Here is a 24178-nt window from a genome sequence, read left to right as displayed (position 1 = left end):
TCTTATCCCTCTTGTAACTAGAGGCAAAAAATCCTTTTATCTTTGGTCTCCCACAGTGACTGTGGTCAAAACATTTGTTATTTCCAGGCAAGATTACTGTCATAGACAGAATCTGGAACTCAATATGAAAATAAGACTCAAATTCCAAGCAATGAACAATGCGGCTGCCCGTTTTTTCCATAGCTTAGGTCACAGCCAGCCTACTTAGCCCATGCTCACATCCTTCTAATTTCAGATTGTTTAAAACCTGGCTTCCAACTTTCAAAATAATTAAATACAAGATTTTGACTCCAAAGACAAAAGACCTTTTGCATCACTCTCATACTCACTCTCCCTTCTTCAATGCCCAGCAAAAATTCGTAAGTGAAAAATACAATGATTTTATAAACTCAGAAGAAATATGCTCATTCCTGCAATGAGAACACTTAGATTTTTCTCTATGTTTGACATTTTTTAGTCATCCTCTCCACCTCTTTTATTCCCTGCTGCTGGAATACAGTGACAGTTGTTGCTCAGGACAATGCTTACACCATGTGGGACACAACAAAATTCCTCTTCAGGGCACTGCAACTCCAAGTGGCACAAGAGTTGAAAGTAGGACAGCAGACTTTACCCACATGTTATTAAGTCAGTGACTCAGTGGTGGAATCATATGTGTGGCTAAGGTAATGACGTCAGAACCTGCAGCTTTGAATTGTCCTGCTTCTCGAACTGGTTAGACCTCACAGGGCACAGTAAGTTTCTTCCAAATCTATGGTCCTATTCAGGCATACACGGCATCTGCAGCCAGCCTTTAAACAGGAATGAGAAGTATTAGATGAGCTATTTGGATGAAGTCTCAAAGTAAGTTTATTTTAAATAAAAAATATTTTCAGATTGTTTTTCAGAATTAAAAACCCAAACAAACCAACCAAAAAACCTCCCCAAAAAACCCCAAACCTCAGAGAAACATCCCTATTGCTGATAGCTAGGGAATTTTGTTTGTATTTTAAAAACTACCCCTTCCTTGACATTGTGGCCACTATGCCAGTGCTATCATTTATATGCAAACAGAGTAACCTTTTAAATTTCATTACAAAGCCAGGTGGTTTGTATTACAGTGCTGGGTTTGTACTGCCCTACACAGAAATACTATATAAAATTTTATATAAAGCAATTGCATTCAATTCAGAAAACCTTTGGGATTGAGTTCAGAAGCCTAGAGGACTCCACCATTTCATTCTCCTTGCTGACAAAAGGACATAGTATGATCTCCAATCTCTTCCTCCACGGATTCTTTGGATAAGCAGAAAAAACGCCAAACCAACCCAACTGCATACTTGGTTCCCTCTTACCGTCAGCTCCCCTGCTTTCCAGGTGTCATTAAGTTGCGGGGCTGCCAGACAGAGAGGAAATTACGTCCAAAACCAGTTAGAAAAATAAGGGGCAGTAAGTGAACAGCACCAGAAATGGCAGCAGTCAGGGAACAAAAACTCCTGTTCATGCCACCCAGCAGCCACTGAGATCACTTGAACAAACGTGTTGCTGTTGGCTCCTGGAGGGGTGTGGGACCAGGAGTGCTGACTGGTGCAAAGCTATTTCCAGTGCTCCATAAATCTCATGTTCTGATCATCCCCTTCAGCTAATGCTGATGGAGGGATTTTCTGTTCTTCTCAAGTGGCCAGAAAAGCCCCCCTACTTCACATGTAGAAACAAAACAAACCCAAATTATAGCTACTTGAGATTATCCTTCAGCCAGTCTTACAAATTCATCCCAACACATTCACTCAGTCACAATAGGCACATGAGCCAGAGTGAGTCTCATGGGACAACTCCCAAGGCTATCACTGGAAGCACTTTTCCCTCATTTTGTTCCAGTTTTCTTAACTTCGCACTGAATTTTGGACTTCATCTTTAGGAAGGAAGTACCACATTTCTAGATGCTACCCTTTTCTAAGCTCCTTTCATGGGGAAGAAGCTACAACTCTTGCAAATGCATGCTTTTGAAAAGCTATTTTAACCAATATCAATACTAATATCATCTGTGCCAAAGAGCCTGCAAATTGCATTTAGATGCAAGATGAACAAGAACATGAAACAGAGTGAAGACTCAATATTTTTCAAGATCACAGAGGACGTTTTGCAAGTGGCTGCAGCTTCAGTCAACATATTTATCAGCAATGAGGCTGATCTACAATATACCCTGAAATTAGCCCTTTTTCTAGTGAAAACAGGAAAGGCTTTCTATGATAGACATATACTCCTTGCTAGGATTTGCATAAGGAAGCAGGAGAAGTAGAGCAGGGAAAAAAATAGTATTTCTGTGAGGCTGTGTGTGAAAAGCAACAGACTGATAATAGAAAAGAGATTTCACTTTGTGGAAACACACATTTCTTTGTTCTTTTCCAGTTAATGAAGGTACTGCCTCAGTAATGGTTGGGTGTACAAACCTCAAATATGATTTATTCCAGAAACAAACCTACCATGCAGGCTGACTCATCTACAGAGCCTTTTCTAGGTTCCTTATTGTTCTTTTCTAGATTCATTATATCAGGCTCCTCCTGATGTGCTAGTTGCAATTCAATTGCAAATAAAAAATTATTCAACATAACCATACCTATTTCTAATGGCACAATAATGCTTAAATAAAACATTCAGAAAGGAAAAGGCGGGTGGAATTTATTTTGCACTCCTGGTAAATTTTCACAGCAGATTTGTAAGTCCTGCAACATGTACTGTCTTATGCAAAATAAGGCATCTCCTCCAGACTTGAACTGAAACTGAGTAATAAACTGTATATTTAAATATGAAATAAGTACAGAAACTATTTTTACTTCTGCAGAAAAAAACCCTCAAATTCACTAGAAGGCAGTGCCCTGTAATATGGTCATCAGCTCAAGCTGTCACCTTTTTTGTCTACTGAATTGGTGTTTCATAGCAACAATGACATCAGTTAAGGAAAAGAACCATGGTTCTCCCTCTGTGGTTGCAATGCCATTATCTGAAACACGCCTACCTGTTGTTACACAGCACAGTCAGGAAGGACTGGCAACCCAGCAGAGGTATTTGCAACACATTGCTAATTGTATTCAAAAACTGGAGACTGCTTCTGAGTCCCTGCCCCAAGGGAGGACTGGCCCAGTGGCTGTGCTTAAAGGAAACCTCACAAAGTGCCTTCTGCAAGTGTGAACTGACCTTTCCCAAGCAGTTCACTTTTCCCACCCAGTGTTACAGTGCAGTCTACAGAGCTCTGTTCCGTAAGTGTGCCTTCAAACAATGCCCATCCACAATCAATAGGACAGCTGTATTATGCAGCCCGAGAATGTGCTCAGCTCAACACAGTCAACATCAGATGGGAATTGACAAGAATTCATTTGTACTTCCACATCTGCCAGCTTTTCACAGGCTAGGAATGATCAATGAATCACAGTTATTTTGTCCTAACTCAATTCTCACCACTTCTAGGATGCCAAGCACCTTAAATGGTTTGTATTAGCGTGACTGCATTTCTGTCAGTGAAGTAAGATGCCACCACTTTATAGCCTTGGTCTCACAGGCAGACTCCTGCACAATGAAGTATTTGTGTGAGAATAGCTTTATGCCACCCACATGACTGATGATATTATGATCTTAACTCATTTTACTCACATTTGCTGCAGAAAGAGTTCTAGTTGCTCTTCTCTCCCCAAAATATACCACATTATGATCCCAAACACAGGGAAAGCATTATGTAAGTGAAGAGCATTTCAGTCAACTTGCTGAGACAAGGAAAACCAACAAAGCAACTTTCCATATGCTGTGCAGGCAAGATAAAAGGTAGGAAAGAAAGGAAGTAGGAAAGAAAGGAAAGCTAACTTTACAGTGAAAAATCTGGGGAACAACACCATTAACATTGCTGCCTCGTCCACATTCTGTATTTTTTATCACCACTTCTTAGATAATTCAGTGACAAGTAAAACACACTTGCAGAAATATCGTCAAGTCTTAAACAGGACTGAAAGTGTCACACCCACTCTTCTTCTCCTATGGCTATGTGATCTCTCCCTGACATGTCTTTCACTATTCTGCAGGCTACTCGGCTATCCTGTGACCTTATGTGCCCACAAGTTATGGGCCTTTCTCTGACCAAATGAAGAACAGAAATAATGGGAATAATGAGACGGCTCTTCTAGCTAAGAGATTCATTGAGTGTTAACTCAGACCTCAGAGTGTTGTCTTTTGTAACTGACTGACTCCATTTTGTTTATATGAAAGTTCTCAATAACATATTCAAATGAGATAAGACTGCATTGTCATATCAGAAGAGATGTCATCGAGGTTAGACAGATTTCAAAAAATACTAGCCACCCAAGACTTTCCATGTAGACCAACTCTCCACATTCTGCCAGAAGCTAGATACTGAATAAATGAAACAGCTGCATACAACAGCCACTTTGGAAAGAAACAAAACAAAAACAACTCTGGACCCACTTTAAATTTTATTATCCTACTGTGCTGTCTGACAGCAACTGTAGCTGCTGCTTTATAACATATCCCGTTTCTCCTCAGCCAGATGAACTTCCAGCTGGACTTTGTCGTGTTCAAAATGCAGTCAGCTTCTATGAGGCTTCTCTTGGATGCAGGATGTGGTATGTCATGGAGATGTGGCCTGTGCATGAGTTATTTTGTTATGTAGTGGGAAGAAGCACAACAAGATAGGGGGAACAGGAAGAGAAAACTGAGGACACAATCATTCTTCCTTGTAATTGCCTCCCACTTGTCTGACACCAGTTGTCTGAGTCACGATGGGCTCAAGGCACAGAGAGAAGAATGGAAAAATGGCTTTAAACTTTGAATCCTTCCTTGCTTTCAAAACAAAGATCTCTTTGATAGGCTCAGTTCAAATAGCTCAGATAAATGAATTTAATCTTTTGAAAACAAACCTGTAGTTTTGTGTCTTCTCAGATGTTCCAAGGTTTGAAGAGTAAATGAAAAATGAAATAATTATTTGTTACAGAAGCATACTGCAAAAAGCAGAAAGGAGTCACAAATTCTGCCATTTGACAGATGCCCCACAAGCCTCTCCTGGCATCCAAGACTAGGGGCAGACCAGTCTGAAATGTGACTAAGCAATCAGCAGTTCTGCTCTTGTGGCTCGAGTTATGCATTATGAATCAAAAATATGTTACTTAACTTACGATGTATTTTTTGTCTGTTAAAAGAAGCATTCAAATCAGTGTCTGTCTTAGAAGTGAGACAGACACTGAGCCTACATATCTGCACTGAGACCTAATTTGAAAGATGACAGGAACTACACTGAGTTGCTGAGGAGACCCGTTGAAGAGAGATCAACCTCCACATGCCAGGCCAAGGTTGACTCTCACCTCTCTCCTCTTCTGACTCATACAAAGGAATTGAAACAAGGCAAATAATCTGCTGCAAACCCTCCTCTCCTTTCTGAAACAAGATGCGCCCTTAGGTTGTTAAGTCTGGACATGCATGTGGTAACAAGTGGTCAGGAGTACCAAACAGTGCTGTTGGCAGCTTCACTGGCCGGGGACAGACCTGCACTTTGCTGTGGGCAAGTGCAGATGCCACGAGGTGTGCAATGCTTTACTACAATAACCATGGTCAATTTTAAAGTCAAAATAAAGATGTTTCAGTGATATAGACAGAACAGCTTTAAGAAATATGAACCAGGACTTTCCATGCTGTACATGTGCAGGACAGATGAACCCCCAGTAACAACATTCTGACTACCACGTGCGCAGACAAAATTTTATGTACATATTTTAAGACCAAACTTTGTTAAAATACAAAAAACCATACTCCTTTGTGTAACCTCTCACACTATCGGCCTTATCATTACTAATCCCTACTGGAAGATTAATGTGACTTTAAACGCTACTTTTCAAAAATAAGAAAACAGGTTTATTTCTTAACTTTCTGCTGCTGGATGGAACACAGCTGACGACCTCACTTCCAAAAATCCTGGAATAAACCCTCTGACACTGAGAGTTTTCTTCTTTTTATTGGCCTGCCTGCAAGTTTTTTATGCTTTTATTTTTAATGATCCATTTCTGATGTTTAGCTACTGAGAACATTTGAACTGCAGTAACACAACAGGCTCACTGTAAGTGATTTGTGTCTTCACAAATTAAATCTAGACAAGAACAGGCTCAGACTGCAGTTCTTTGTCCCTGGGTCATGATAACAAAATATCCACTGTGCACATACATGTCAATGAGGAAAAAATAGTCCTTTCCTCAGGTATGTGAGGCCATGGGAGCCAGTTCCCTTTAAAGGACTGTAGGTGTCGGGGGTCTGATGACTGGTAAAATGGTAATGTTAGCTTAGTTGTACTTCTAAGTGAGTTGTCTCCTAAGCCTTTGGTTTCACCTTGTAAAATAAAATGGAGATTATGTTAATTTCATAGAGGTCATAATTTTGTGGGTTTGTGGAGCTTTTTCAAGCAAAAATTCTGACAGATCATTTGTGTACTTTTACATAACACTGCAAGGAAAAAAAACACCTGAAAAGGAAGAAAAGGAAAAACCTGAGAAACTGAAGCTTGTGGTCTGGTGCTTAAATCCACCAGCATGAAACAACAACAACACATCTATTGCTTTGATCTATCTCTCTATTAATTCCTCTTCCCATAATAGAACCACTGACATTTCACTGGCATTCAGATGTGATTAAAATATATTCTAACACCTATAAATAGAAATGTTGGTTCAAGTACTAATTAAAAACAAATCTGGCATTTGGAAGACTGTATCAACAAGAAGTAAAAAGTTGCAGTAAACAGCAGCAATTGAAATGTTACCCTCTTTTTTTTTTTTCCTGAGGAAAAGGTAGACATCTATTCTATTGATCTTTATGTTAAGGTTTGGATTTCCAAGTCCTTCCAAGCATCCACACAGCAACTTCAGCATTAGAGCAATAAGACAGATTTTGCTCTCTCCTTCAATTCTAATAATTGCCACAAAGTTCCAACTACAACACAGTAAGTCAGGCACACTGACTTCTGCAACCTTCTGTAAGGTAGTTTTTAAATAAACAGGAGCCAAATGTTAAATTCACCATATTCCCTCATTGCAAAGTAGCTTGGTTGTATGCTACTTCATAATTAACCCTTGTTTGATCTACATATATATATACACACACACATATATATCTACACACCCTTTATTTTCGTAACTGATTGCACTTTCTTGCCTCCCCTCCTGAATTCTACGTACTTGAAGCAAAGGCTTGTTGCAGGGGTGCTTTCAGCCACTACTCTACTGCCCTAATTGTCAGAACTCTCCCAGCCTGAGAAAACCATGGGACTTAAAACAGTCATCTCTGCATGTGGTAATAAAGATTTACTGGTTTGCCTCACAAAGATACAAAGCACTCTGGAGCAGGGATGCTACCCTTTACAATATCATATAAAGCAGCGTTTTCCTCGGGGGCTATTAATGTCACTGGCACTTACTAGAAGCAAGTGTAAAAAAACTGACTTCCTATTAAATTAATGCCCCAAACCAGACAACACCACAGACCCTCTGGAAAGCTACCTTTTCTAAATCCTGAGTGAAACTTTGAAGTATGCAAAGAGGAACAATACGAGCTGACAATGGGGAGGAAAAATTTTATGATTACATTTGGAGATAATATCACAACAAAAACTACCCAGGCCCTACTACACAGCAAAACATAGTGAAAAATTTAACACTTGAACAAATGTGCTGCCTGAGATACATGTAAAATAGCTTGGATATCTGCATTGTGCTGTCCTTTCCTACCACAGTATGCAAATACACCTGGACCTACACAAAACACACAGAAATACTGAGTCATTACAGCACATGAAGATGCAACAATACTGGAGTTAAGATTCAGATTCAGACAGGGAAAAGAAGAACTGGCGTGAGCCTGGTTCCTAGTGGAACATGTTCATTCTTAGTCAACAACATAGTGGCATACATTAGGGAGATTTTTTAAAGTGACTTACCTCAGCATCTTGCTCCCGGAGCTGGTATGTTCTCTCCAAGCATTGCAGTATTCTAGGACACAATGTCTTCTCCTCCAAAAGGGACTCCAGAAGTAAGACCAGCTGGTCAGGGAGAAGCTAGGAAAAAAATAAATGCCATGTGTGAATGAAGATCTCTACTGGCTGAGCAAGATAAATGGAAACAAACCAGAGAGGATAAGATAGCGGTAACCTGTGTACTTCCAGCATGTGCTTGAAATACAACTTGGACCTCTAGCTGGTTTCTGAAAAACCTCAGGGTTTATGTGTCTGTGTTATGAAAGACTGTGCTGGGGCAAAATTAGGACTTGTTTTCCATGGTTTTCATTACTATGGTTAGGTCAGGTCTAAAACATGCTTATCTTACTGAAATACAATCACAGCTTAATAAGTAAGATTTTTATGGAATTTATAGAATAAGTAATTCTATTTTGTTTGGGCTCGGAAGAAATAAAAAGAATAATTTACAGTGCATAATTTGAGGAATCAACTAGGCATATGAATGTATAATTTTTTAGAGTGGCATTTTTATCTGATGTAGAAGCAATTGCATGATATGTTTACAGTGAACAAAGAAACACAACCCAAATATGTGACCCACCAAACAACTCTTGTAAAAACACATTTTGAGGCATATTTTAGTGCAGTGAGTCACAAACCATCCATCCTTTCATGTGAAATGTGCATGAATGTTGTGTTTGTGGCACACACAGTGTAACATCTGTACATGGATATATACTCAGTAGTTAGTTACTTGACTCCAGAACCTATCATTTTCAACTGGAACCTAATGTAACCCAAAAAAAAAAAAAAAAAAAAGCAGAAGTCTGTTGTAGCAAGTGCCTAAGTGCTCTGTTTAATAGGCTTATTGGATGAACAAATAAATAATTCAAACACAGCTCAGAGAGAAATTGCACCAGCTGCCAGGAAACATCTATTGGAAATTCAGGCGCCAAGGTGATCAGTCAGAAGTTTGTTACATGCCCCAAAATTTTCCCCACTATTCATCATTGCAGGGCACAAGGGGAGGAAGGGGGAAGGGAGGAAGAATGTCAGTAAAGCTTTTGTACACAAAAAGAAACCAACCCTGCTCACTTCTAATGTTCTTGAGACAGACTAATGAAAAAAGACATCCTGTTATTTTGACACTACTTCCAGCTTTTGCCACATTTGGTGATTTTCTGTTCCCACCTCGCTGCCTGCCCATGTCCCCCTTGACACGTCAATGCGCAAAGCAGGGATGAAATGAAGTCAGCTACAGGAAATGCCCCTTCCAACAACACATCCCTCAGCCAGGGCTGTTTATGTGGACTGAACAAGACCGGATTGTCAAGATTGATATTTTCATGGACTTGCTGTCAAAGACAAGATCTTTGACAGCAAATCCATGAAGATATCAAGGATCTTCTGATAAATCTTAATCTGTAAAATATTTACATTAACAACTAACTTCGCAACATGACATTTTCTTCCCTTTTAAATTGATGTAATTAGTACCTAAATCAGAATAAAGAGGAAAAGAGATCTCTAGGATGATAATGCTTTGGTTTCTTTGCATTTTGATTTCCTTCAATTTTTTTATCAGTAAGGTTAGTTGTATTCTTGAAGACTGAAAATACCTCACACCTTACTAGCTCTTAGTGGAAAATTTTTTTAAGTAATACCAAAGCCTGCCAACCAAATGGAGTCATTAAAAGTGGTCAGATATTTTAAAATACTGAATATTTCATTTCAGGACAACTACTAAAATGGCAGCTTAAATGTTTATTACACAGTCCAACAGCAGCTGCCTGGGGGTTGGTGAGACAAGCTAAAAAATAAAACAGGGAAAACTTCTGTGAAGTGGCTCTGCTTGGAAATGGAATTAATTCTGAACAATAATAAAATACAAAGTGTTGCAGAACACCACACAAAGAAAGGTAACTTCTGATTTAGAAAGTTTTCCCTGCTAACTAAAAAGACAGCAGAACAATACTTAATTTGTAGCAACTATAGAACAGCTGCTTGAATATATAGGTACAGAGCAGTAGAGTTATTATTTTATAATATATCTCCAGTATAATTGCTATACAGATTCAGCCACAGAAAGCTATTGTTTAAGGTAGCATTACAGAATCTCATTGAAGCCAACAAAAGAACAGCAGCAGAGCAGCAGCCATGCCCTTAATTTACATCTGCCTAGTGCTGCTTCATGGCTGAAGTTTTTTCAGAATTACAGGTTAAACTCTCATCCATTTAGATTTGAGAGTGAGGAGTAAAACAAACAAACAAAACCCCAATTTAAAAAAAAATAAACCCAAAAGTTCAAGAAGCATTTGGACAATGCTGTCAGGCATATGGTGTGATTATTGAAATGTCTTGTGCAAGGCCAGGAGTTGGACTCCATGATCTTTGTGGGCCCCTCTAACTCCACGTCTTCTATGATTCTATGTTTATGTGAATGAGACCATGGCTTCTGCTATTTTCCCACGTTCCAGCTGCCCAAGATGATACTTTACATACCAGTTTCCAGCTCATGGATTAATTACAGTCCAAGGCAGGAGTTAGAGAACGCCGGCAGAGAGGGTGGGGCCCTGGCAGGGGAAGCGTGGCAGACCTCTCCCCGCAGTGGCACTAGTGGGCGCAGCTATTACAGTTTGTTCTCCGACTTGTTTCTAACACAAAAGGAGGAACATTCTCATCTACGTTTTACCCTTTCCTTTCAATAAAAGAGACTCTGCTGAAGAGAAAACCTTATCTTAGGCCAAGAAAACTTGGCTAGAGTTTCATGACAGAGGCTGCAACAAAATTCATTCAGGGGTGCAGACATTTTCTTTTCCCCAAACACAACAGTATGAGTATCACTATCACCAAAGCAGTCTTTTAATGGTTATAAATAAGCTTCAAAAATTTGCACTTGAATTTTCTCTCAGAAACCCCACTCTCATCATTTTTTGTTTTCCCACCACCATCCTTATTTGTCCTGCCCACCTGTTACTTTCCATCTTTCATACCAGGAGAATTGTTTGGGGTGCCATGCGGTCAATTTTCAATTTGTTTGCCTTACGCTTAATACAAAGAAGCTCTTGCTTTAAGTGCTATCTAAACATAAATACTGGAGAGACCTAAACACAAATTTCTTTTCAAGCACTTAAAAACACTTTCCTTTCCAACAGCTCATATTCTGTGAACGCATATTGCATATCTAACACCCACATAAAAGTACACAACACAGCTACAGCAAGTTACAGCAGTCTCAAGCTGTGTCTTCAGGTTGAAAACATTTAGAAAACAACCAAGACACCCTAAACACAAAATTTCCGTGATCAAAATAAAATAAAATAAAAATAACACCCCTGCACTATGAACTATACTAGAGAATGCTCAATCAAAATGTTTGAATATATGCAATTATTAAACCAGATCACTTCAATCAGGAAATGTGGCGAGGATCAAGAAACAGTTTTCATTATGTCAATGATTGCTGCAACAGCCTCTATTTATATTGTAAAGTAGATAGTTCCTGTCCTAACCTATGCCTGCTGCATGGAAATCATACTACTTTTCTCAGGGCTCTCCCTCCCCCATTTGTGACGACAGACACTACAAAGAGGAAATAAATGAATATGTTGTGGTCAAGCACAGCAGAGGTTTTCTGTCATGTCCCATGTAATTAAACATCATCCCCTCAATAAAGCTGTATCCCAGCACTGTATGTATTACCTTAAGACTGTAAAGCCTCTCCTTCAACTCTTCAGCCTTTTGAAAGAGTTCACTTTGTCCTGCTACTAAACAACCATTTGTTCCTTGCTTCCCCTAAGTTACCTAATGTGGTGGCTTTAAAGTGTGAGTAATGAGGCTATTACCTTTAAAACAAACTGTAAATAATAGGGAATATCAAAACTGGGTCTGTATTTGAAAAACGCAAGATGAAAGAATTAAAGAAAACATAACCAAATGGAAAATGTAACTGAGATCCACTGTATATTAAATCCCTGAGAAGTAAGCAAAGCATACTTTGTATTTTATTCATATCAGTACACAAAACACTTAAGCCATTATACTATGTTACAAGAGTATCTTAATACATAAGTAGGTTTGAAAGGTTTTCTACAAACAATCTTTGAACAAAACTATGAATTTTCTAAGTACAATCCCTAACCTGTAAAAAGCACAAAGAAAACAAATCTTTCCTCTTCAAAGACTGGTATAGCAGCTATAGAGGTCATCAACCTCACATCCCAGAAGACCACCCACACAAGAGAGCGTATTTATCAATTCCTACATTAACAAATGCAATAAATGCCAGATTCGCCCTTTATGCTAGAAAAAGAATTGCCACTGAAACGTTTGACTACTGACCTTTCACAGCCATGTGAAATGTGACACAGATATATCTACTTGAGTATCCACAGCACCAGCACTTGCACTGCACCCCTCCGCCAGGACACAAATCACTAAAGTTGTACAGCTGGTATGTTGAATATCCCATTTGCTCCTGCCTGCACTTGAATGAAGTCATTGAAAGCCTCCTTGGAGGGGAAATCTGCCTCAGACTAATGCAGCAACCGATTGACAGTGGCGTGATTTCTATTATTACTCCATTATCACACTGGGATCTGTGCCTAAATGAGCATACTTCCTCCCTGATGCCATTTCCTTTTATCCTGGCTCTAGTCTAAAAGTGGATCAATGGGAGTAATATATATGATGTCACTTCAATTTACAGCTACTGCCTCCCTCTCTCGGATGCACAAATAGATCAATTCTTCCCAAAAATGGTTAAGAAATGCACAGGGAGACTCTTCTCCGAGAAAAGGGTTCTCTGCTATATTTGTCTGTGTAACCACAGCAAGGAACTGTTTACACTGAGCAAAAAACAGGGGGAAAGGAAAAAAAAATCACTACTGTGCACTGGAAAATGCTGGCAGAAATACAAGAAAAACAAGGCCTTATAGAGAATTAAAGCAATTTGACCTTTGAAAATTACACAGAAATGTTTAAACTTTCTAAGGCACAGTATATTTCTCCTGTATTTCTTTGGTGGAAGGTAGTCTTGTGTCCCACCCCCAAAAACATGAAATGTATTTTCACATATATATTTATAACATTTTCCAACATCAAACCAAATTCCTCCCCACTCCTTTCTTAGGAAAGAAAGGGAAAACCCCCAGCCCATAGTTCAATTGAGAATGGCTCCCTTCAGACAAAATTTGTTCATAGAATCATTTACATTGGAGAAGACCTCTAAGATCGAGTACAATTGCTTACCCAACACTGCCATGTTCACCACTAAACTGCGTCCCTAAGCACCAAGTCCACATGTTTTCTAAATACCTCCAGAGAGAGTGACTCAACGTTGTGCAGCCTGTTCAATTTCCTCATAAACTGCAGTCAAGAAAGCAATGCTACTAGTCCAGAAGACAGGATTTATAGGCTCAGGCCATCTCTGCACTTTTATTTCATGCTGGTCAAACAAATCCCTGAATGAATCTCACTTTATAAACTCCCCCCACTGCCTTGAATGCTCTTTTCTGCACATTGCAACTAAAGAAAAACTTTTGTAAAACAAATCCCCCCACCCCTCAAACTGTCCAGAAAATTGGTAGCTTGAAAATTCAAGAAAACACTGTTCACTCAACCATGTTTTTAAACAGATTTTGTCATTGTTTACTTCAAACAATATTCTTCAGATGCTGATCAGCACAGTGACTTCTTTTATATGAAAACAAGGCACACTTTTCACCCCTTCAGGGACTAAAATGTACTCATACCAAGTAACATATGAATTCAACAAAAATGTCCGCACTAACAGTTGTTAACTAATGTACTGTAATACACTACTGAAGAGAGTTTAACTCTGAAAGAACTAATCTGCTGTTTTATTAATATGCAGGGAGAAAAAGTATTCTGCAGCTGACAAAAATGCTTTGAACTGGTCTGCAAAATAAAGACCATCGTTCCCGAGGCTGACAAAATTTCACAGGCATGTAGTGAAAAAGACAGCTCTGTTCAACTTCATTGAGCCAGTTTGTTTGACTTCTCTCTTGATGAAAAGTCAGCTCCCCTTCCAATGTTTATGAAAGATAACTAGTCCTCACTATATTTAAAAGCAAAATAGCTCAGTCTGTAACACATTCTCATCTACTTACGCACTTGTATGATATCTCTTCCCACTGTGTGTGGTTTTTCTCAATCTCTGTTCAGATGGCTCTTTCTGTACTCAGCAACTCATTTTCCAACAACCATCTTAAAAACAAAAACCAGTAATTGTACCTGGTAATTATAATGAAAAAGATATTCCTATGAACTTTGCTTCAAAAAGCCTTATTTCAAAAAGGAGTAACTCCAACAAGTTCATCAGCATTTCATTTGTGTTACACTTCAAAATGCTTTTTCTGGGACACTTACACCTCATCACTTATTCTTACTAGTAGAACATAAAAATGACACTGAGACCAATTTATTTAATAAACAATTGCACTGGCATTTTGTTACCAGTTACTTTCCTCTTTATAATATCAAAATTAAGGCTTTGGGGTTTTTTTGAAAGCAGATAAACTCTGTCAGAAATCATTTTAGGGCCAATACCTATTAAAACACAAAGGTTTTATTTATTACAGACACAAATATGAAAACATTGCTGAATGAAGGACACAAATCCCTGTTTTATGTTCTGTGTCTGATATTCTGGTTACATGTTACCAGTAATATTTTTAAAAGGCCAGCCACTGCTACCAGGCCATAAACTGAAAATTTTTTTCTTAAGCTTTAGTATGAAGTATTTTCCCATAATTTACATAATGGAGAGAAGATCCACTTGTGAAGAAATTCAACATCTGCAATCTAATAGAAATGCACTGAAGTGCCAAAAATGATTAAACCTTTATGATCTAACATATTGCTGAGCCAGCAAAATGAAAAACAGGCGGGTTCCACTACAGGTTCAGTCAGGTTATGCAGTGCTTTTCTCAACCTTAGTTGTCTCAAAGAAGCATTTCACCGTAACTTTACCCTCAAGCGTAGTAACTCCCTTTTAAGCATAATAGCTTACACATTCTCTATTCTACACAGATCATCATCCCTGCCAGTTACTACCGTGCTTCTAGGATGTGCTGCTCCTGCTTTCAGATGAAATGGCCACATCGAGAGAAAGCAGACACTGGAAGCCAAATTCCACATCTCAAGTCGTACTTCACAGGACCATTACCTAGACATACTAGGAACAGACAGCATTGCTGTGACACAAACCAAAGCTGAAGCTGGCAACAGCAAGATCTTCAGTTATCGCTTCACTTGACCTCAGGAGTCCCCAGCAGTGGGGAGGTGATCAAAATATCAGCCCTGTAATTATTAGTGCTTGCCAGCTGTAAGCAGCAGGCATTAAGATCACCTTTTCTCATCTAACAGCACACCCAACAGAGGCACTTCAGGTTCAGCAAACTGTTCATCTAACTACAAAGAATAAAGCCAAGGAATCATCTTGTTTTATTATCCAGACTCTCTGACTATTACATATTAGAGGACTCATACAGAAGACCACCAAGTCTTAGCAATTGGTGGAAAGCTTTCATATCCACATTGTAGCACAATGTGAAGTGCAAGTATCTGCCTCCTAATTTGTCCACCCAAAACACTGTAGATCTCAACTGCTCCAAACCATGAGCTTAAGCTGGTCAGTGGCATTATAACCCATCTCAGCTTGAATGACCAACACCTAGATCCTCTGAAACTAACCAGCTATCAAGTGTCCTCTGCGGCATTAAAAGAAAGTGGCAGACTACAACAGACACTGAAAACCAAAGAGTTGAAGTGGCATAATGACTGAATACAAGCCACAACCATCAGTGAGAACACCCTCAGCATCCAAACAGATTTCCTTTATTTTTTCTCATTATAAGTAGTAGAAGAAGAAAGACAAAAACCTGAGAGCCAAAGAAAAGTAACTCATTTTTCTAATCTTTGATAAATTCCAAGTTACTAGGCAAGTAACCTCATCACCCAGTACTGAAAATTAAAAATCCTGCCTCTGCACACTAGCCCAGGAAGTTAAACTACCTCTTTAGTATGAAATATCCTTGCAATAGAACTGGGCAAGGGCCAGATTGAAGAAGTATCATCCTCCTCCTTGAAAGTTTGACACACATTAGGCCACTTCTGGAGCAGAAATTTGTTCTGCCTATACCTACCAATGCAAGACTCAGTCAATGCCCAGAGTTCAGCCAGGATTGTTATCTTCAAGGAATTCACTACAAGTTTTCCAACTCTCTTATGGTGTGGTCAGGTCTTGGGGAAATCTCAATTTGTTCACCAAGCATGTTCCTTTCTGATAGTTCAAGTATAAAGGCACTAGATCTGCCCCAAACAGCTGGCATCATGGAGAGAACAAACCTGAAGGAGAGAGAAAACAACTTTTCTTTCTCTTCAAAGCTTTCACCAGCATGGCTGTGCTGAAGAAAGTTTTATCAACTTCACCTAGCTCATGCTGCAGCTGCAGGATACAACACCACTTCAGGGAGGGCTGTCTGAGTTTCATCATAAAGCACTAACAATGTCACAAGCCTTCCTGGAGGAAAGGATTAAAGCACAGCTGGGAACCTGCACTTCCATCTCTTATTCTTGTGGATTCCACAAGGGTTAAATTCTCATTTCTAGCCTTTTTTTTTTTTCAGAACAACAGGTAATGAGGGCTTTCATATTTAATTATGTCATGTGTCTTTTAGCATTGGTTGATAAACTGCATTTCCAGACCCATATTTTCTTCAGATCTGATATCTGGCTCTGGTGAACTATGTGTCCAACACAGCCTGTACATACTCACAGCAATTTTTCCAACACACCACATCCATTTGCTCTTCTTTTTCTTTTAGAGTGGTTTTGTTGGTTGCGGGTTGTTTGTTGTTTTGGGTATTGGTTTTGGGTTTTTTTCATTTGTTAAGAATGCAATTGATCAGATTGAGTGGACTCCAGTTTCAGAAATACACACATACCTCCAAGCAAGACTTAATCACAGACAACCTTAAAACAGATGTAATTCTAGCAGTCTAAACCTAAGAATAGGTGCTGCTAGGAACCTAGAAGAGCAGTATATAGTTTACAGTCATGAAACTGTCCCCATTGATCCAAGATGCAGAGATGCCAATCCACCACCATCAGCTCCTAGAATTCTTTTTTTAACTAAGGTCTCACAATGGCCATGACTAAAATTATCCAGCTGTCTAAGAGAACTCTTTCATTGTGGTAGAAAGTCATCTAGTTCCATACCCACTGTCACTTCTCAGCCCAATTGCCTCATCATCCCAAAACAAAGCCTTTGGCACTTTAGAAGATAACTGGCACTGAACACTGCACCATGACTCTAGCAACACAAGTTACTACACCTGTCATACTGGTTTTCAAGTTTTAACACTGGTTCCCACCACAATACCCATGAAATCAACCACTGCAGCCTACACTGATGACTCTGAGACAGCCACTTCTGACTGCTGCCCAAAGATCACAGGTGACAGCCAGGCTCTTTCTCCTCTCCACAATTCTTCACTCAATGCACACCAACTTAGTTCTTGAAAAGGAGCCTGAACTTTTCAAAAGGTTGATCAAAAACTTGCACCATCAGCTGAGACTGGTCACAAGTGTCACCACCTCTCACTCCAGAGGTAGGGCAAGTTTCTCAGTTTTGTCTGCTCTAGTACAAATACATAGCAATATGTACTGAAGGGGAAAAAAAAGGAAAGAAAAGCAACCATTTCTACCTCCCTTTCTGAAACAAAACACTTCACTGCACAGTTAGTTCATTGCTTAATACTTTTGCGACAGCTATTCAAATCCTATTGTGATGACTGTGATATGAAACAGAACAAGTGTATCCCATTAATTTTTATTCCTGATTTTAAAAATATGAAATATGAAAAAGATTTTAATTTAAACTGTTGCAAAAGACAACACTGGGGAAAAAAAAGTCAAGCCCTTACAAGACCTAAGAACAAGTGGAAGAATGTTGCATGACATCCTTATTATGCCCAGAGCTATTTAAAAAGATACTATAGTTACTAGCAAGGATCTAGCTGCCACATTTTCTCTTTCAAAATCTGTATTTCAAAAATCTGTATTTTTTCTATACATTAGAGCATTAGAACTAAGTAAAAAAATAATCCAAGCTCAAACTTGCTGGACATGAACTTTTGAAAACTTCAGTTTGAGTTACAGATTTTGTAGCTTGAAGGAGTGCAAGAAATTGAGTAGCTTGAGACAGCATTTGCACACCATTAGTGTGTGCAGGAGTAGAACTTCTTTAAAAAAAAAAAAGGCAAACCAAACACAAAAAGTTAGTTGAAATACTAATGTTTTCAGAACTAATTACCAGATAAAATGAGTTTAAAATGTGATATAAGTGCTACGTTCTGCTCATGTTTTTCAGATGAGACCTTCTGTGATATCTAGGGTGATATGTGAATCATTAAAAAGGATTGGGAGCTATTTTATCACATGTGCTGACCATTACTTTGACATATAGACACAACATTAATAATGATTTTTAGATTTTGATAATAGATTTGGTTTTTGACTCATAACTACAGCTTTGTGTGGGAACTCTTCAATTTAACAGAATTGCATCAAAGCACTAGTCTCTAAACAGCTGCCTTGATAAAAATCCCCAAATTAGTACTTTTTTGTGATTATAGAAATGTGTGTTGGTTTTATGAAAACATGACAGAAACAGAAAATATATTTTAGACATACTAAGTAACTACTAAGCTGATAAAGCGGTAAGAATAAAAATATGACATTTAAGGCATAAACCCCCTTATAAATTCACTCTCACAGCTGGTGTAAAACTAGAGGCTTTAAATATATTAATTGCATATAATTTATTATGCTAATTTGTAATATTGGTATATGCATGTAAGTATACGAAGATATGCTCACATAATAATTCAACAATTTTCTTTTACCTGTCTCCAAACAGTGGTTGGTGGTTTTTTGAGATATTTGTTTGTTTGCTTGTTTTTGCTTGGTTTGGTTGTTTGGTTTTTATGCATCTGTAAAGAAGATTCAATGAGGGGCTTAAAATAACTTGATTTCATGCCCTCCATCTATTAGGTTTATGTGTCACATTTCAGAGTACTTTGAATCATTTAACATAAAATAATGGTACCTGCAACTTAATTTCCAGAAGCAGGCACAGAGACAAGTTTTCATGCTGAAATTGAAGAGCGTCCTATGTTCTCCATTTTCAAATGGAGATTTTCTACCACATTTTCCACCAATAATTTACTACGGTCTTCATTTTCAAAGATACTTGAATATTTCCAGTGCTTTACAAATGACTGAGAAAGCAATGGGAAAAGCAATATGCAGAAAAATAAAAATAAATCCTTAACCAAAACCCCCAGACTAAAGTTGTTCATTTTTATTCCATAAATGTGCAGAGAAATTATTCAGTTTACTACCATTCCTTTCCATAATCTTTCTTCCCTTAGCAAAAGAATCTAACATGTTAAGCAGAGAGTACTCCATATCCTGAATCTGTGTATTTTTGGGTTCCACTCCAGATATTTCAAGCCCTGCTTAAGTTGGACCCTTGTACATGGACCTGGAGGAACCAGTATGGGCCGCAGCAGGACTTCCCGGTAAACAGGCAGATTTGAGAAAATCACTGCTATTGACAGCAGGGGAGTCTATCCTCCACCAAACAGCATTCACTTACTTATTTCTAAGGCTGAATGCTATTGAACTTCTATCTCTTCAGGAAAGGAGGGGGAGGAAAGAATATTGACCTCCAAGATGGATATGTGGAAAATTTGCTGACCTATGACTTCATTACATACATCTTATGGAAGGAGAGCTCCCACTAACTTCAAGGGATTATTTTTTCGAGTAAGGATAATAAGCCCAGCACTTCATCACTGAATTTACATAGAAATGTGAAAACAATCAAGCAGATAATGCCAGGGAGCAGCGGGCCGACTGTGCAGCAGCAGAATATTATTTATAATACGAATGGCTGGATAACCACTAAGTGCAGTACTTCAACAGTAATTCATAATCTTATCTACTATGGAAATAGTTGACTGAAAGTTGGCTTTAGCAAGAACCTGCAGCGCAGTGCACAGTGACAGCACAAAGTTATTCACATAAAAAATTTAAACAGTGCAATCCCGCAACTAATTTAAGAAATGGCTTGATAACAATCATTTAAACCTAATTTAAGGTAAGTAATGAATGCTTTTGAATACTGAAATGCAAGCTATTCTGCTGTACAAGCAAAATAGCAGCTTAGTATGGGTCTTGTTCTCAAGTAGCAAAGGCAAGCAGCTACTCTATCAGCTCTTCTCGTCTAGCGAAATCAGTCTCTTGAAGTTTCATTTTAGAAATATGTGTGCTGCTGCACAAAAATTGACCTTAAGTTTCCATTATGAACTGTAGTTCTCACGTGTTTGTAACGTCACTATAAAAATATCCCTCCAGCAAGAAACTTGGCATTAAAGTTCTCAGTTTATAAAAGACTGTAGAAATATTACTTTCATTATTATTTTTCCAGATTAAATTTCCAAGGTGAAATTTCTTACTGATTTAAGACAAGTGTCTTATCACTGAACTGCTACTTTTAACAAATGTAAACTTGACAGTTGATTACTCTAGCATGAGTTTAATGACATTTGCAAGTCTTTGAATTAAGGAAAGCTATGGTAACAGAGTGAACAGTTATGATTAAGAAGTATTTTCCACTGACAAAATTAACCCTTCATGTTCTGTCTTAGAAAAATCCCCAAAATCAATAGCACTTTTTTCTTTTCTTTCAAATTAGGCAGTAGCAATTTAGCTTGCTGTGTGGTTTTTCCCCCCCTGCTTAGAAGTAATCCCCTGAATATGCCTCAGAATCCCAGCCACATCATCACCTACACCAACAATACCCCACGACAATCACAGTTTATGGGTACAATGCTGCAAACACTCAGGTGGAATTAACTTGGTGTGCATGAGTACCTCCACTGAAAGAAGCAGCCTACTCCTGCTCACTAGTTTATGCATTTGGCCCTCTTAAATGTCTCTTTCACAAGGACATTAGAGGGCTTAATAAATGAATTGCAAAAACTGTAGAATTTTGCAGTGATAGTACAGTTATTGCTTTTTCAAGCTAGCTCAAAACATGCGGATTCCATACTATATTATACAGACTTTTACCAATATCTATTAAAAGCTGTTTATTCTCAGCAGAATCTAATAAAATCATTAATTTCTATACAACTTTAGGCAGCCCAGCCTGAAAATACACTAAATAAACAACTTATTACTGGAAATTTAATGCTTTTTACCACCCCGGTATTTTCAAACACAGACATCTCAGCTCCAACAATATGCTGCAGTTTCTGTGCACCACTGACTCTGGCCTGGGAAGCTGCTGCAGCACTGACTTTCAGATGGATACATATCTGTAAGTCCTAGAAAGCTCTGAGCCGAGTACACTCAGCACCTCTGCAAACTAAACACCTCCCATGAGTATGTACATTGTAGAGGCTTAATCAAAGCAGGCACTGTACACCGAAATAAGTTTCTCTCCACGGTTATTTCACCATCGATTGTTACGAGGGCGAACTGCTGCCCACGATCAGCTTAGCTATGAATCAGTGTATCTGTCTTCTTCTGCCAATTATCTCTGCATAAATTCCAGAAAGATCCACTTTAAAGAAGGAAAAGCATGTCCAACTGTCACAGATTTCATCATTAAAAAAAAATTAACCTTGAAAAAAAAATCCGTGTGTATTAGAAATATTTTTCCCCCTGTAAACTCTTCCTAAAGAAGTCTGTATTTCATATACTCCGAAAGTCACAGAACAGATACCAGCTGTGCTGTAAATGCCCAGTTTGGCACTGGCAGGTAAAACACTCTCAGCTGAGTTTTAATATTGTGACTGAACTCTGCAACAGACACTAACTTTCTTTCATAAATACACCTGAAACAAGTAATTAATGGTAAATCCAAGTTCTTATCAACTTCTAATTGCAAATGGACAATAGAGGCAAGAAGGTGACATGAAAGGAATTTCACAGATACTCAAAATGAGTGCTATAACCCGTAATAGCCGAGTTACTCCAAGAATTGATAAAGCACGTGACAAAAGAAATGCACTGTTACTGTAAAAAGGCCAAAAGACAAGAGCATACTTACTGCAAATGCAATTTCAGTTCCACTCTGTTAGCAAGAGCACAAAGTCCTTTAACCTGATTACAGCTGTGCTGTGGTGCCTCTAATATTTGTCTTCTCTTCAGACTAAATACACAAGCTCCTCTTCTTAATCTAAATCCAATCACAAACCAGTCTTGCATATGCTCCACCCTTGCAATTACGTCTTGCTCTGGGTGATCATATTCCACGTCTTTCCTTCCCTACTCCCTTTCCATAGTGTAGCCCTTTTTATTCAGTGCTCTTCTGGGAACATTATCTCTCATCTACTAATCACATTAATTAGAAATTTTAGTTTTAGCATTTAAAAACACAAAACTAGTTTTGACAAATTTTACAATTCCAGGGGCAACAACAATGTAAAAGTAAACCACTTTTTCATCTGCCTCCGAATATATTTCCATTTTTAAAAGGCAAAAACAAAGGAAGAAATGTTACCCTCTTGCTTTCTGTAACAAGTTGAGAGTGTCCATTTGCAGAAGGACTCTCTTAATTTCATGTGCTAGTACACTGACTTCAAGAAAATATATCATTTTACTTTAATAGCTGAAAAACCAAGTGCACCAACATTTGCCAAGGACAGCACATATTTCACAATCTTCAGAATTACTGCACCCTGTTTTATTGTAAATAAAATTTTAATGCAAATAAAAGCAATAAAAAGAAAAGGTCTAATGCAACTGTAGTTTCTGCTAATTATGAATGTTATGTAATTTGCATGCTTACAGTAAAGGACAAGTGTGAGTCTGTGTGATTTCACAACACCAAGCCCAGCTCACAGTCTGGCTGGAAGAAACAAATGCAGCAATGGTATTTCACCAGGTCTGTATCATTAATAAAGCCAGTATAAATAAGCAGCCTTTCCAGTACATATTGCCTTTCTGTATTACCCTTTGTAGTCAAAAAATAGTTTGCCCCCATAGAAACATAGTGTTTACAATGCTGATTAGTTTTGAATGTACCTGCATGGAGCAGAATAATAAGGATACAAACCTTTCTGAGACATGTCTCAGGGGGAAGAACAGGAAGGTGACAACAAAGGCATGTTATGATATTAACAGAAAGTAAATTTTTTTCACAAAGCTGCCCAAGTTCCATGCAGTGCCCAGGACTGTTTTTCTCTGGAAAACTTGTTTTCCCTTTTTTTAATCACCTTGGGGTCTTTGACCATACAGTTTGAACTGACTTGAAAAGTAAAACAGGGGCAAAGGAAGGAGGGGCAGGGGAGAGGGGTGGTAGTGCAGCGGGGGACCGACAAAACCCAAACTATCGTGATTGGCATTTTCAGCATTTACATGGCTAAATTTGTATTGCCAAGCCAATTAGAGCTTTATTGGCCTGAATACTGAAATTACTTACTTATGCTTAGCAACCTTGCAAATGACAACCCTTGCTGCTCACAGTAAGGAAATCAATCTAAGGGCCTCTCAATGGATACAATACTGCCATTTATATATTTATTTTTTAAAGCTCAGGTTTCCAGTTCCACCAGTAAGTGCTCTCTCTGTAGACCAGTGATACTGTGGTGATATACACATGCATTGTATATCACAGCATAGCTCTAAATTGCAGGGGCAGACAGCAAGACAGATTAGTTTAATCTAGATTTTGGGTATGTAAAATTGCAAAGGATGGAATGGAAGCTGGTGAGTCAGGCTGTTGAGACCTCAAAATCATGGGAAAACATACTGTTAGGTGTTTTTTAGCCAGCTGTTTGCTGAATGCCCCTCCCCTTTTCCACTTATACCTGCTACTGTTTAAATCAAATACTAGCTGTTTACTTAAGAATGCATTGTGGGTTATTCATAAGAGAAAATTGTGAGTTCCACTACACTAACATACTTTTCTTTTTTTTTTTTTTTTCTTTTTTTAAAATTTTTATTTGTTATATAGACATGGGGTTGCTTGGTTGGGGTTTTTTTCTTTGGTTTTGATGATTGGATTTTCCTCTGTTTTTGAAATGTTTACCTAATGTTTGAGATCTCACTGTTTCCTCTGGACAGTCAGTTCCTCCAGTTGGTTTTTGTTTTGTTTTG

The 24178-nt window shown here is 38.4% G+C and overlaps 1 protein-coding gene across 2 annotated transcripts in view; it reads right to left on the bottom strand.

Annotated features, from left to right (window-relative positions):
- Positions 1-24178, bottom strand: part of AOPEP (aminopeptidase O (putative)) — a gene marked incomplete at its 5' end in the record, with an annotated part of 173784 nt that overhangs the window by 15619 nt on the left and 133987 nt on the right. For both annotated transcript variants that reach the window (XM_082301942.1, XM_082301943.1), the window contains one exon: positions 7961-8077. In XM_082301942.1, coding sequence (XP_082158068.1) covers positions 7961-8077 — 117 coding nt within the window. The remainder of the gene's footprint in view (positions 1-7960; positions 8078-24178) is intronic.

This window comes from Coloeus monedula (genome assembly GCF_965178545.1).
Source record: "Coloeus monedula genome assembly, chromosome: Z".
Taxonomy (NCBI): Eukaryota; Metazoa; Chordata; class Aves; order Passeriformes; family Corvidae; genus Coloeus; species Coloeus monedula.
Note: the sequence above shows the minus strand (reverse complement) of the source record. Positions and strands in the feature narration are given on the sequence as shown.